This window comes from Ochotona curzoniae, unplaced genomic scaffold (assembly GCF_017591425.1).
Source record: "Ochotona curzoniae isolate NIBS_2020 unplaced genomic scaffold, NIBS_Ocur_1.0 scaffold_2453, whole genome shotgun sequence".
In the NCBI taxonomy this organism is placed as follows: Eukaryota; Metazoa; Chordata; class Mammalia; order Lagomorpha; family Ochotonidae; genus Ochotona; species Ochotona curzoniae.
Genome location: NW_024467094.1, coordinates 3,270,832 through 3,283,316, shown reverse-complemented (window position 1 = coordinate 3,283,316; position 12,485 = coordinate 3,270,832). Strand labels below are relative to the sequence as shown.

General features: G+C 50.1%; 1 protein-coding gene across 1 annotated transcript in view; it reads right to left on the bottom strand.

The window, feature by feature from the left end:
* LOC121169889 (heparan sulfate glucosamine 3-O-sulfotransferase 3A1) overlaps positions 1 to 10,770 on the bottom strand; it is an 87,484-nt gene extending 76,714 nt beyond the window's left edge. The window contains exon 1 of the mRNA XM_041000694.1: positions 10,151 to 10,770. Coding sequence (XP_040856628.1) covers positions 10,151 to 10,770 — 620 coding nt within the window. The remainder of the gene's footprint in view (positions 1 to 10,150) is intronic.
* Positions 10,771 to 12,485: the final 1,715 nt, after the last annotated feature.

Genomic DNA, 12,485 nt, shown 5'->3' with positions numbered 1-12,485 from the left:
GATTGGCAAAACCCACTGAGCAGCTTTCATTATTTATAATGTCCCATAGTCATGCAACAGAATGTGGAAGCAGACCTTCAACATGCGCTGCACAGAAAGGGTTTACACAACTTGAGTATCCCAAACATCCCAAGTGTTCCAAACTCCAAAGCTTTGTGAGGGTTCCACAAGATGTCACAAAGGGGAACTTCAACCCTGTCCTACCAGGGTCTCTGTCTGCATCCCAGCTCTGGCTCCCAGGCCCAATGTCCTACAGACGCAAACCTGGGCAGGCAGGTAGGTGACGGCTCAGTCAGTTGGGTCCCTGTCACCCACATGGGAGATCTGACTCCCTGACTCCTAGCTGTGGCCCTGGCCCAATCCCAGTCTTTGCAGGGTTCTGAGCAGTAAACAAGCATTGGGTGCTTCCCCCGCCCCCCACTCTCTGTCTCTTTCTCTGTGTTGCTCAAATAACCTTCAGGCTATACATACAAGAGGTATAGCGAACATACGTGAAATTTTATATGCACACTTGGGTTCCAACCCAAGTTAATTCACTATGTATATATGCAAATATTCCAAAACTCTGAACACTGAAACTCTTCCAGTCCCAAGAGTTTCAGATAGCCTTACATGTAAAATAGTAGATTTCATCACATGTACATGGTGGGGTTCAAATAGTTTGCTATTTGAAAAAAAAAGATTCAAAATGAATGAATAAATACATATATAGAAGTAGACACATATATCTATATACCCATTCAAACAGAAAAATATGCCACATGGCACATAGGGAATGGTACTAAACCACAGAAATCATGTTTGCCTACCTAAACAGTCAAAACCTACCCCTTGCACAGCAAGGATTTGCATAACAGATCCAATAAGGATATGTGGATCAATGCTTACAGTCTCTAGACTCAGTGGGTTTTGCTTTGCTTAAAGCAAACGTGCAATACGGATAAAAAAAATATTTCCAAAGTTGTTAAAAATATCAAAGTGAAAATGCTACAAGAGAATTTTTCATTACGCAATTCAACCCAAAGCCCAGATACACAACTGTGTGTATAAAAAGCAAAGCGATGGCTGGCACTGGGTAAAAATATCCAAGAAGTCCCTGGGGCTGCCCATATAGAATGCTGAAGTGCCTGGACTAAGTCCACGCTCTGCTTCCGGTCCAGATTCTATTGATATGCACCCTGGAAGACAGCAGGTGACGACAACCGAAGTACTTAGGTCACGACCAGCCACATGCCAGACCTGCCTGAATTGAATTCCGGACTCTCAGCTTTTGGCCTGGCCTACTCCCAGCTGTTGCAAACATTTGTGGAAGAGACCGAAGCAGAGATTTCTCTTGGTCTCCTTCTTTGTTAAATAAGTAAGAGAAATGTTTTGAAGACTAAAGGCAGGTCTAAAGGTTGTGATGGAGCAGCGGACACCGCTGGATGCACCTGTGACTCCAGCATCCCATAGGATCACTGGTTCCAGTCCTAACGGTTCCACTTTCATTCCAGCTCTCTGACAATGTACTTGCGAAAGCAGCAAGAGAACGTTCCAAGTTCTTGGGCTGCTTGTCACGCAGGTGGAAACTGGGATGAGAATTCTGGTTTTGGCCTGGCCCAGCTCTGGACATTTTGGCCATTTGGGGAATGAATCAGTGAATGAACAAGAAAAAAAAAGAATCTTTAAAAACTTGTGAATAATTAAAATAAAAACAGAAAATGCCAACAAGTTGTCTAGACAGGAACTCTGGGACTGATAACATTAGGCCCAGTAGGAGAAACCAACAGAGTTACAGATGATCATCTTGTAAACTTTCTCTCTTCCTGCCTCTCCTTTGAACCCAGCGATTGACCAGATCTGCCTGGCTCCTGCGGCTGGTCCCCTAAGCCACAGTATCTATGCCAGACATCAAAGTATTTGATTGAGGACACAGATAGAACATTTAAGCTGGCCTGGAAAAACTATGCCACATGTTCATCTTGGTCATAAGGAGCATCCACAGTCACATCTTCATCTCTCCACCTTCTTCCCGACCCGAATGACACCTGCTCCTTCAACTTTGATGGTTACAAAAGAGAGAGGAAGAACAAAGAAGCCCCACAGCCCAGTGCTGTTCTCTTCCAACCCCACTCAGCTTCTCCGTGTCCTCAAAGCACTGTCACTCACCATGAAGAGTTGGTTGCTTTGGTTTGGCTTTTTTCTCCCTGCCATCATGAGAGGAACCTCTCACACCTTTCTCTGTGTTAGCCAGCCTCGGGCATGAGAAAGAACAGCCAAACTCTTGGAGGCAAGGGAGTGGAAGTGGAGTTAGGCGCTGATTTTGTTGGGAAAGAAATCCAGGGAAAGATCGGCATGCGTAGACTGAGGAACGGGCAGGCAGGCCTAGTTCAGAGGCCTCCCAAGGAAAGGCTACAAGAAACACAGCGCCCAGGAAGCACCTCCGCATGAGGTGTTCCAGAATCATTTTTTTGGTATTAAAATAGCAAAAAAACAAAAACGAATAGAGCAAATCATACACTCTTCACCCGGGTTCCCCTAAGTTTATTGTCAAGCACAGCTCTAGAATACAACGATCAAGACCACAGAGTTACCTCCGGTTTCCCACAGGTTTCCCACAAATGCCTTTTTCATGTTTGAAGATGTGATCAAGAGTATCTCCTAACGAAAGAGACTTCAGAAAGTTCATGGGGAAAAAAAAAAAATGACGTTACAATACTGGTTTGTTCTGGCATTTCTATTTACAGTTTATTCATGACGCAAACTTTCCCCCAAGCTTTGGAAAATTCTGCACATCTCCCCATGTTTACATAATCTCCACGCACCCAAATTTTGCAGGACATCTCTAAGTTTGGATTGGTGTAGTTTTTTTGTTTTTTTGTTTTTTTGTTTTTTCAGTTAGACCAAGTCAAGGGTTGGGGAGAGGAATGTTCCAGAAGTAGGATACCAGATCATGAGTATGTCGGAGTAACACAAAGTGAACTCTGGGTGTGACTGCTGACTGCCAGGATTCTCCACGGCGGCTTCCTATTCGTTTGTCTGTTTTCTTTAACTTTTATTTTGAGAGAGAGAGGAGAATTTCTTACCATCTTCTGGCTCACTCCCCAACCTGCAGTGGCTGGAAGTGGGTCTGGGTGAAGCTGGGAGTTGGCACAGCTTACCCAGCTACACCATCCAGGTGAACCCCCAGCGTCTGCATTAACAGGAAATTGGAGCTAGGAGCACCTACTCTCCCCCAGATTGTCCCAGACTCTAAGCCTGCCTGGAGGCATGAGCAAGGATCACCTGGACCCCCTCCCCACCCCAGGCAGTGGCACTGGGAAGGATCTGCTAGGTGTCTCAAGTGTGGTAAGGGTTAAACAAGCTTTTGTGGGCTGCCTGCTCAGAATCCCAGGACCCTCCGCCAGAGCCTGCAAGGGAGGAGGAGTGAGGCTGTGTTACCGACCTTCAAACAGAATCATCTGGAAGTATTTTGAAGTGAGGCTGGCTTTCAGAAACAGAGGCAAAACACACTAACAGAAGTAATCTGGGGCAGATGGCATTCCTTTCAGCCATACACACTTCTAATATAAATCCCCTAATCATTTATATCTTGGTTTTCAGGTTTATTGTGAAGTCAAGTCTCTTTTATTCCTCTCCAAAGAATAAACTCCCTACCTAAAAGGAGCGAACGCTGCTCGCCCGAAGCAGCTGACGTGCAGCTCAGCTGTGCTAGACAGTTACGATCGCCCTAAGTGCCATCTAAACAGGATGTGCTCTCGGGGGCTTTTTTTAATTGAAGCAGCAAAGAGATTCCAAGCAGAATGTTTTCAAGCTTTCCCAGCACACTTCCTTGAAGGCTCCTCCTTCCACTAGGTGGCGCTCCAGGTCATAGGCAAGGTGGAAGGAATTTGCAACCCTTACCAAACAGCTTTCCCGCATTCCTGATGGCGACTACTAAAGTCCATTCTAAACAAACGTTTTTGCTTTCTTTGTTCGTGTTTGGTGTCCATCATACAGTTTCTGAAACAGAGAGGATCTGAACTTCTGCAGTCCAGTTGTTCCTAGGATAAACATCTATGTTTAGGTGCTATGAGCCATGGCCACAGAAGAGCTGTAAGAGTTTCAGAATGACATTGTTCCTACCCAGCGTGGTAGCCTAGTGGCTAAAGTCCTCGCCTTGCACATGCCTGGATCCCATATGGGTACCTGTTCTAATTCCGGCGGCCCTGCTTCCCATCCAGCTCCCCGCTTGTGGCCTGGGAAGGCAGTCGAGGACGGCCCAAAGCCTTGGGACCCTGCACCTGCATGGGAGACTGGAAAGCAGCTCCTGGCTCCTGGCTTCAGATCAGCTCAGCTCTGGCCATTGGGGAGTGGAATCAGCTCCATTTCTCCTCCTCTCTGTAGATCTAGCTTTCCAATAAAAATAAAATAAATCTTAAAAATAAAAAAAAGAAGAAGAAAAAGAAGAATGGCATCGTTGGAGGCAGGGAACTGGGACATGTTCCAATTCAGCGCACACTGCGTTCCCTCCGATGAACTTATTTATGACCCAAGAGTGCATCCCTAGTCCCCTCAGAGATTTTTAAGAGTCTCAGATGAAGAAACCTCTGCACACGCTGACAAGCACGCTCAGGCAATTGTTGCACACATAACAGCCAGGGAGCTGACATATTACTTCTATGCCATATCAGCTGATTATAGGTTAAAAATACATTTTAAATATGAAAACATTAGGTAATTCCAATGCCACTTGTCACAGGAGCAGGAACAAATCTTGGAAAAGTTGGGCGTCTGAAATCACCCAGAAACACAGACCATGAAACAATATTCAATCAGCCCCAACTTACCATGACTTGGTGGGGAATAAGTTTCCTCAAAGGAACAGGCTCGGGGTATGGAGTTCCCAACTGGGTCGGGCAATCTGACTGGTGGTGACTGCCATTTGCAAGGGCTCAGATGCAGCCCATAGGGAAGGAGGGTGTGTGTGTGTGTGTGTGTGTGTTGTTTATATCAGGGAGGTTTGTCTGCTCGGTGACACCCTCTTCCTCCCGAGCAGAGCATCTGGCCTATGTAAGGTTGGCTCTGCTGTCATTAAAGACACAGGCTCACAGTATTCCCATGACCCCTCCAAAATACAGATTTGGCACCGAGTCCTTGCCGCCCAATCAACACCCTTATTTATACGAGACAAGCATTGTTGCCTTTTCAACGGGAGGGCAGGATGTGAGTGGATTCTATTGTCATTTCCACGCAGCAAGGCCTACGGATCTCACAGAAAGTGTACTGGTACCTGAGCCATCTCCTCATTTAAAGGAGTATTTGCTTTATCATTCTGGCTCTACTGAGCGTTGTGGCTGGACTCTGACCATAGACCCAAGGCTTGTTCCATTCCCAGGCTACTCAGTATTGCTCACAAGTTCCTACCAAGCAGTAAATCTCCCCTGTATCAGTTCTAGCACTTTCTTCACCCACAGGGTATGTTATTTTCACACACACACTACACCAAGGGCCATCGTGCTCAGCAGATCTCCTCTGCTGAGGTTAAGCCAAACAAATGACAGTGTTATGGCTTGTCCATCTCCTCCTGGGTAGGGAGTGTCCATCGCCTTCAACCTCCTCGGAAGCACATGCATGATTCAGACGGCACCAGTTCCCTCTGTGGACTCGCGTGCCAGTCTTGGAGCCCAGAGCACATCTTCTCAGTCTTTTCTCTATCCTCGTCCCTGCCCAGGGTTCACGTCTCTGCTCTCAGGACAGATAAACAGGCATTGGACCTCTGCCCACATGACCTTGCATGGGTGGCCAGCCTCTGCAGCTCCATTGGCTCAAGTTTCTTTCCCAACCCTTCCCGCACTTGGGGCTGGCTGCCCTGGAGGGTGGGAAACTGCACACGGGGGTAGTCTGCAGCTGCTCCCAGCTGCTCCAACACCCTCATTTCTACTCCTAGGAACGGAAAGCGCCCTTGGTTCAGTTCACCTCCCCACTGGACTTAAAAAAAAAAACAACAACAAGGTCGTGATCATTAGAGACCAGAACACTCCACATTTTGATGAGGTCAGGGAAGCGCCAAGTCCTGCAAACACCAAGATGAGTCATCTTTGATCTTCCTGGATACCAGGGGCCAGAACGGTTCCACGCCTCTGCCGAAACTGTCCAGACTCAACTAAAGAAAAAGAACTAAAACATAGGCTATAAACATTCTTGGGCAGAGATAATGAATACTTCCGATCTCGCATTAAAATAAAAGACGAAAATGGTGCACAAGCCAAATATTTATATACACATTAATGTGTACAGTTGGCCTCCAGTATCATGGGGGGTGGAGGCTGGGTCCCAGGAATCCAATGCTAGATGCCAAAATGCATAGATGCTCCAAGTCCTTCATACAAAATATCACTGGATGAGCTTACAATCCTCCTGTGTAGTTTAAAACAGCTCCGTATTCCTCCCACTACCTGACTCAACTGGGAACGCCAGGTACATAATTGCGACATTTAACTGTCAAGGAACAAAGTTTGGGGTAAATGGTCTCCCCCAAATTTGATTTGGAGGGACCACATTTGACAGAATCTGTGGATGCGGAGCCTGAATACAGGAAAGCCAACTGTATATTTCACGTGTAATGTATGTCTGGGTCTGTAAATACATCATCAGTAGGTATCTTGCGTCTTGGGAGAAGGACGGCAGGCCTTTTGGCGGGTGCAGCCACGGACAGGCCGAGGTGGGCCTTCCGGTCTACGTGTGGTCAGGCCTGCGCTCACACACGCCACAGCCGGAGACTGGGCACGGACTATCCTCCCTCCCGCCCCCATTTCTGCTGTCCCATCTTAGCTGTGTCTTTGCTCTTGAGCTATGCAGAAGCATTTGGCCTGCACCTCAATAAAGAGCTGAACTTTTTAGAAACTGACAAAAACGCTTCCCACTTGCTTTGAGAAATCCCACAGACACCTACACTCACACACGTACCACACACGCACACACTCGCACACACAGGGCGTACAGAATATTCATGACAAAGGCTCGCTTTCCGGTGACACGCAAGCCCCAGACACTTGTCGCACTGATATCATGTCTGCCAAATTAAGTCAAGAGGAATGTTTTCTAAACCCCCTCTGGGTGGAATTTCGTAGCCAGAAAACGCCACTCGAGTCTCCTAAGTCATCATTCACGGACCTCCGGCTTATAAAAACCTGCCTCTGCCTCATTCATTACAGAGGAAGGCTATTCAGACCTTGAAAATCAGGGTAAATAACATCTTGCACAGATATTTCGAAAAAGAAACTCACTTTCTTTGCTTTTCATACTAAGCTGCTCAAACACAGGGAGGTTTTAGCCCTCTACTTCTCAAAAAAAAAAAAAGTTTAGGAAATATTTAATTTTCTTCCCAAAGAGAGAGAGAGACCGATGGAAATATGTTAGCAAAAGCCGATGCTGAATCAAATTTCTCGAATTATTTCTCCAGGAGGTTTCCTACAAAATTCCTAACAGCCACAGGAAATTTCCCTCCGTGAGAACAGTAGGGGGCGCTGCCACAACAAACACAAGGCCAACACGTCCCTGAGCCTAAAACCAAGGCTGGACATCAGGTTCTCCCACGGCAACAGGTAAATAACAATACGACACAGGATTGTCGTTCTTCCCTCCATCATTCGCTTCAGCATGCAAATGCCAAAATTCTGTTTCTGCACCAGTGCGTGTGTGTGTGTGTGTGGCCACAAAGGTGTGGCAGAAATCCCATATGATACATTTGGGGCTGACTCAGGGCGAAGCTAAGCAAATGTTCAGTTCTCAAGTATGAACTAAGTATCAGCAGCAGCTAGAATGTTCTTCACGGCTAAGGGCATTCTGGGGTTGGGGGGGAAGTTTCCCCCAACGTGTAACAGTTCAGCCTTCAGGCTTGCTCACAGCACCAAACTCCACGTGCAGAGTGAAGGCGAAGAGAACTGTGGGGGAAATTTCATTGCGTGACCGCATAATCCAGAATCCACAGGTTGGGCTTCATTTTTTTGTGAAATGAGACTTTTCTAGGTAACTGAATTAAACTTGAATTTATGCATCCAATAAAAAAAAAAAACCCTGTTGCAAATGGTGAAACAAAGACATTGCTCCAACACTTGGAAAATTGGATTCAGCAAAGCATGAAGCCTACTGTGCAGTTATTTTTGTAACCACCATAAATTGCTTTACAGGGACTCTTGTACTGAAATAAACAAGCCAAGGAGGTTTACTTTTCAGCCTACATCCAGTTTCCAAGGGAGAGACTGTCCTCCCTGTTCCTGACTCTTTTTTTTTTTTTTTTTAATACTTATGTTTCCAGTTACCTTCAAACCTTCCTGGCCCCACACGAGCTCTGAAAGCAGTCCACAGAAAATGAAGATTCAAGTCTGTAAGACAGACCGTGCCCTCCAAAACTCATTTCTGGAAGCAGCAGGCAGAAAGCTGCTTTGTGGAGAGACAGCGCACATGGCAAGACGGAAGTAAAAGGCTGCTGGAGAACTAAATATTTCTCCGGATTGGAACACCTCGGAGACCAACCATGCTGCAGATGGTCAGCCTGCAATGCGTTCGCTCACAGCACCGTACCAGGCCAAATCCAATGCGAACTGCAAAAGATAAGTGTTTTAAGGGTCTTTAATCACTCCTTTCTTGTGTCCTTGATGGGACAAAACAGAGCTGCCTTTGTGCGAACACAGAATGACTTCTTGTTTCCTGATTCAACAGGTCACTTTTATAAGAACTTCCCAGAGGATCCGACACAAATGACAGAAACACAAGGGGGCATTTGAAGTGGCTGCTGCCTTGAAATGATATAGATTCTATATTAAAAGAAGCTTGTTTGTTTTTCTTTCCAACAGATGGAAGGTTACTGTTTTTAAGAGTGTTGAATGTTTGGATTGGAGTTTTTTAAGGACCCCAACGGTTTCTCACGAGTTGAGTTACTGCTCCCGAAAATCGATCCGAGAGCGTGCCTGAGTCGGCAAGAACATAAACTTGTCAAGTCATGTCCACTTTTGTTCTGAAGTTAACTTAGTGCCCCTTTCTGAGACAGATCTAAATGATGTTGTGGGTTCTGCGATATGGTTTCTTTTCAACTCTCCAAAGAGATGCATATTTTACCAAAAAGATAAGCTTCCTAAGATGGCAATCTCTAGTAATTTATCTTTTTCTTGATTTTGGAGGAAAGGGTTAAAAAAAAAATCCCATATTTTATGCAAAGAAACTCCAATCAGCACCAGGATTTATTAGTTTGACCAATTCTATCATGAGAAGTAGTAAGAATTTGAGAAGCCTGGCAAGTTGAAAACGAAAATCAAAGTGAGATTTTTCTTCTAACTTGTATCCAGTATTCACAAAGTTTCTTACCATATATATATATGTATTTCTTACTATGTTATTTTTCTTCTTTCCTTCCTTTTTTCCCTTCCTTCCTTCCTTTCCTCCCTCTCTCCCTCCTCCCTCTCGTTTTTAAATCTCCTACCTTGTTGATAAAGGGGATTGGTTCAAGATGAGGAAGTTTCTGCCAGCTCAGACACCAAAGTTACTTTTTCTCACACATTTTGAAAGCGTTTGTCATAATTCTCTCCCTCACTCGAAACCAAAAGCTAAGACCAAGGAAGCCTTTCCTTAAAGCCTTGCGACGGGTGCTTGCCTCTTCCTGGGACACAGATTATCTGCACTGCCTGAACCCCCTGACAGGTGACACCGTCAACAAGTGTTTGGGACTCATACCTGGCTAAGGGCGAGGGAACACGGGACAGTAACCACAGAGAATCGCCTGGAAAACAGAGGCAACCTAGTGACTGATGCACAGGTTTCCAATTCAGGGGGGATCATTTTTCTTTTTTCATACCCCTCCCCCGCACACCTTTTAGCTAAACATACCAGACACGTTCACAGAGCAAAAGGCCTAGACTGTTTCAAGAAAAGGAACTCGCAGAGACTAAAAATTATTAAACAAACTTCCAAGCTCGCTAACCTCCCTCCCCACTCCACGCCCTGCCCGGAACACTCACTCCCCACGTCCAGGAGGAGGCACCATGGTTACAAATCCCAAAGCTAAAGAGAAGCTCTGGGGAGGCAGGCCTGGGGGTTACCTAGGACTCTCCTCAAGCCCCCACTCCCAGCCCCACACTGCCCAATCCCCCATGCGCCGCACCCGCACCCGCATCCGCCCTCCGAGCGCGCTCACCGGTACCAGGCGAGGCCCTTGTCGTAGCTGCGGTCGAAGAAGTGGGGCTCGGCGCCCACGGCGCGCACGTCCGGGTGCACGCGCAGGAACTCGAGCAGCGCCCGCGTGCCGCCCTTCTTCACGCCGATGATGATGGCCTGCGGCAACTGCTTCCTGCCCTCGTCCAGGAGCAAGGCCAGGGTCCCCGGCGGAGGCTCGGCCACGCTGCTGCCGGCCCCGGAGCCGCCGGGACTCGCGGCCAGGCCAGGAGTTTCCTCGTCCCAGGCCGCGTCCCCGTCCCCGTCGTCCCCTTCGCCGTCGTCGCGCGGCGCGGGTGGCCGGCGCTTCCGCCCGCGCGGCTGCAGCTGCAGGAGGCGCTTTCTCTGCGCCACCGCCGGCCACCTCGCCGGCTCCCTCCGGCCTCCTGCCAGGACACCCCGGCCCGGGGCCCCTGCCTCCTGGCCGCCGCCCGACAGCCCCACGACGGGGCCTGACAGGCTCTGGCAGCGCTCCGCCAGGCAGTAGAAGACGTAGAGGGACGTGAGCAGGGAGCAGAGCATCCACAGGAACTTGCGGAAGATGCTGCGGGACAGCGGCTCGGCCGAGGTGAGGAGGGCGCCGGCCGGGCCCAGAGAGGCCATGCTAGCCGGAGGCGACGTCGGGCCGCGAACGAGCCATGCTAGGCCGGGACTCCGCCGGGCGCCACCGCATCTCGCGGACCGGCCTGCGCGCCGGGAGGCGGCCACATCGCCCGTGCGCCCTGGCCTGGGGGAGGCGGCGGCTGGGGCCCCGAGGTGGAAAGAGGGGTCACAGAGTCCCGGGAGCCCCGCGCTGGATCCCAGCCTCCAGTCGAGGACACGGGGAAGGGGGACGCGCTGGGGGCCGTGCTTAGGAAACCATCGTCTTAGACTCGCCCAAGTCCCGCCGGAGCCGCTCGGGGCATCAGTTCCCACAAAGTCGCCGGGACCTTGCTTTCTCCGCGGCTGAAGGGAAAGAAGGCGTACGTGCGGCTCAGCACCCCCAGTTCCGTAACGGCGGCCCCCTTCTTCTCTGCGCGGCTTTCGCCTCAGAGTTTCTGCATCTCCACGCTCGGTCCTGGAGCCGGGGAGCCGCCGAGCTCCCGTGCGCCCTCACGACCGTGGGCGGCGGTAGCAACGTCCTTCCAAACCCTTGTTGCTGAAGTCCTCCGGGCCGCCTCTCGGCCCCGGAAAAGCAGAGGTCGTCTCGGCCTGAGGGTCCCTCCAAGCCCCTCTCCTGTCGGAACTCGAGCCTTGCAAGCCTGCGCCGAGCGCTGCGCCCCTGTAGGTCCCCACGCGCTCCCGCGGCTGCTCCCGGCTGTGCTCGGTCCCACCTGCGAGCGGCGTGGCGGAGCCGCCTGCGCGGGACCTGTCAGTGTGGCCGCGGCCCCCGGACTCGCAGGCGCTCCTCCGCCGCCACCTCCCCGGCCACAGCCGCAGCCCTCGCCACACGTGGGGCGCCGGGGGCAGCAAACTTGGCGGTGACGTCAGCGGCCCGGGACTGTCCAGCCCCCTAGCCCAGCGCGGAAGGGCGCGGGCCGGGCCGGGCCGGGCGGCCAAGGCGGGGTAGGATGCACGGCGGCGGCCCAATGGCGCTGGAGAGGGAGCGGGCGGCGGAGGGGACGCCCCTCTTCACTGCAGCTCTCTGTCCCCACTACGGGCGGCCTCGCCCCCTTGGAGCCAGGCAGGGGGCTGCCTGCGTGCTGACTGACAGCCGAGGATGGCCGGATCCCCGGGGGCCTGACTTCCCGCCACCCACCCCTCAGCCTGCTACTGGCTCTCTAGAGAGCTACAGAGCTCTCCAACTCCGCGCCTAATCTCTGCTTTGCTGGCCGCTTGGGTTAGCACAGCCTCTGGTCTCCAATTCCTTTCCACCGCCCGGGAATTACACTCTGAGTCCCCCTAAACTTTACAAGTTTAGCAGTTTTCAGCACACCACGCCCCATGTGCTTGGAGCAAAGTGAATTCTTCCAGCAGCTCCAACTTCGCCTTCTGTCCAGTGAGAGGCATACTGAGCAAAATCCTTTTCTTTGCATTGCGCGCTTTTTTTTTTTTTAGATTAGTTTAGGATGATCAAGAGTCCCCGAGGACTTCAAGAAATGAACCAATAAATAAAGCAAAGGAAGCAAGTAAATTATGAAACCAAATCAGGTCTGATTCCAAATCTGCACGCCTCAGCTGTTGATGAAGTGCCTTTATTTTTAAGGCTGCCTGTATGTGTGCGCGCGTGCCGAGGGGTTAAATGCCCTTTCATACTTGGCGGTTTCCTTTTTCTCTTGCCTCCTCTGACCCCACATCCTCTCCACGCGCTCCCCGGAGAAAGAAGGTCAGCAAGGGAC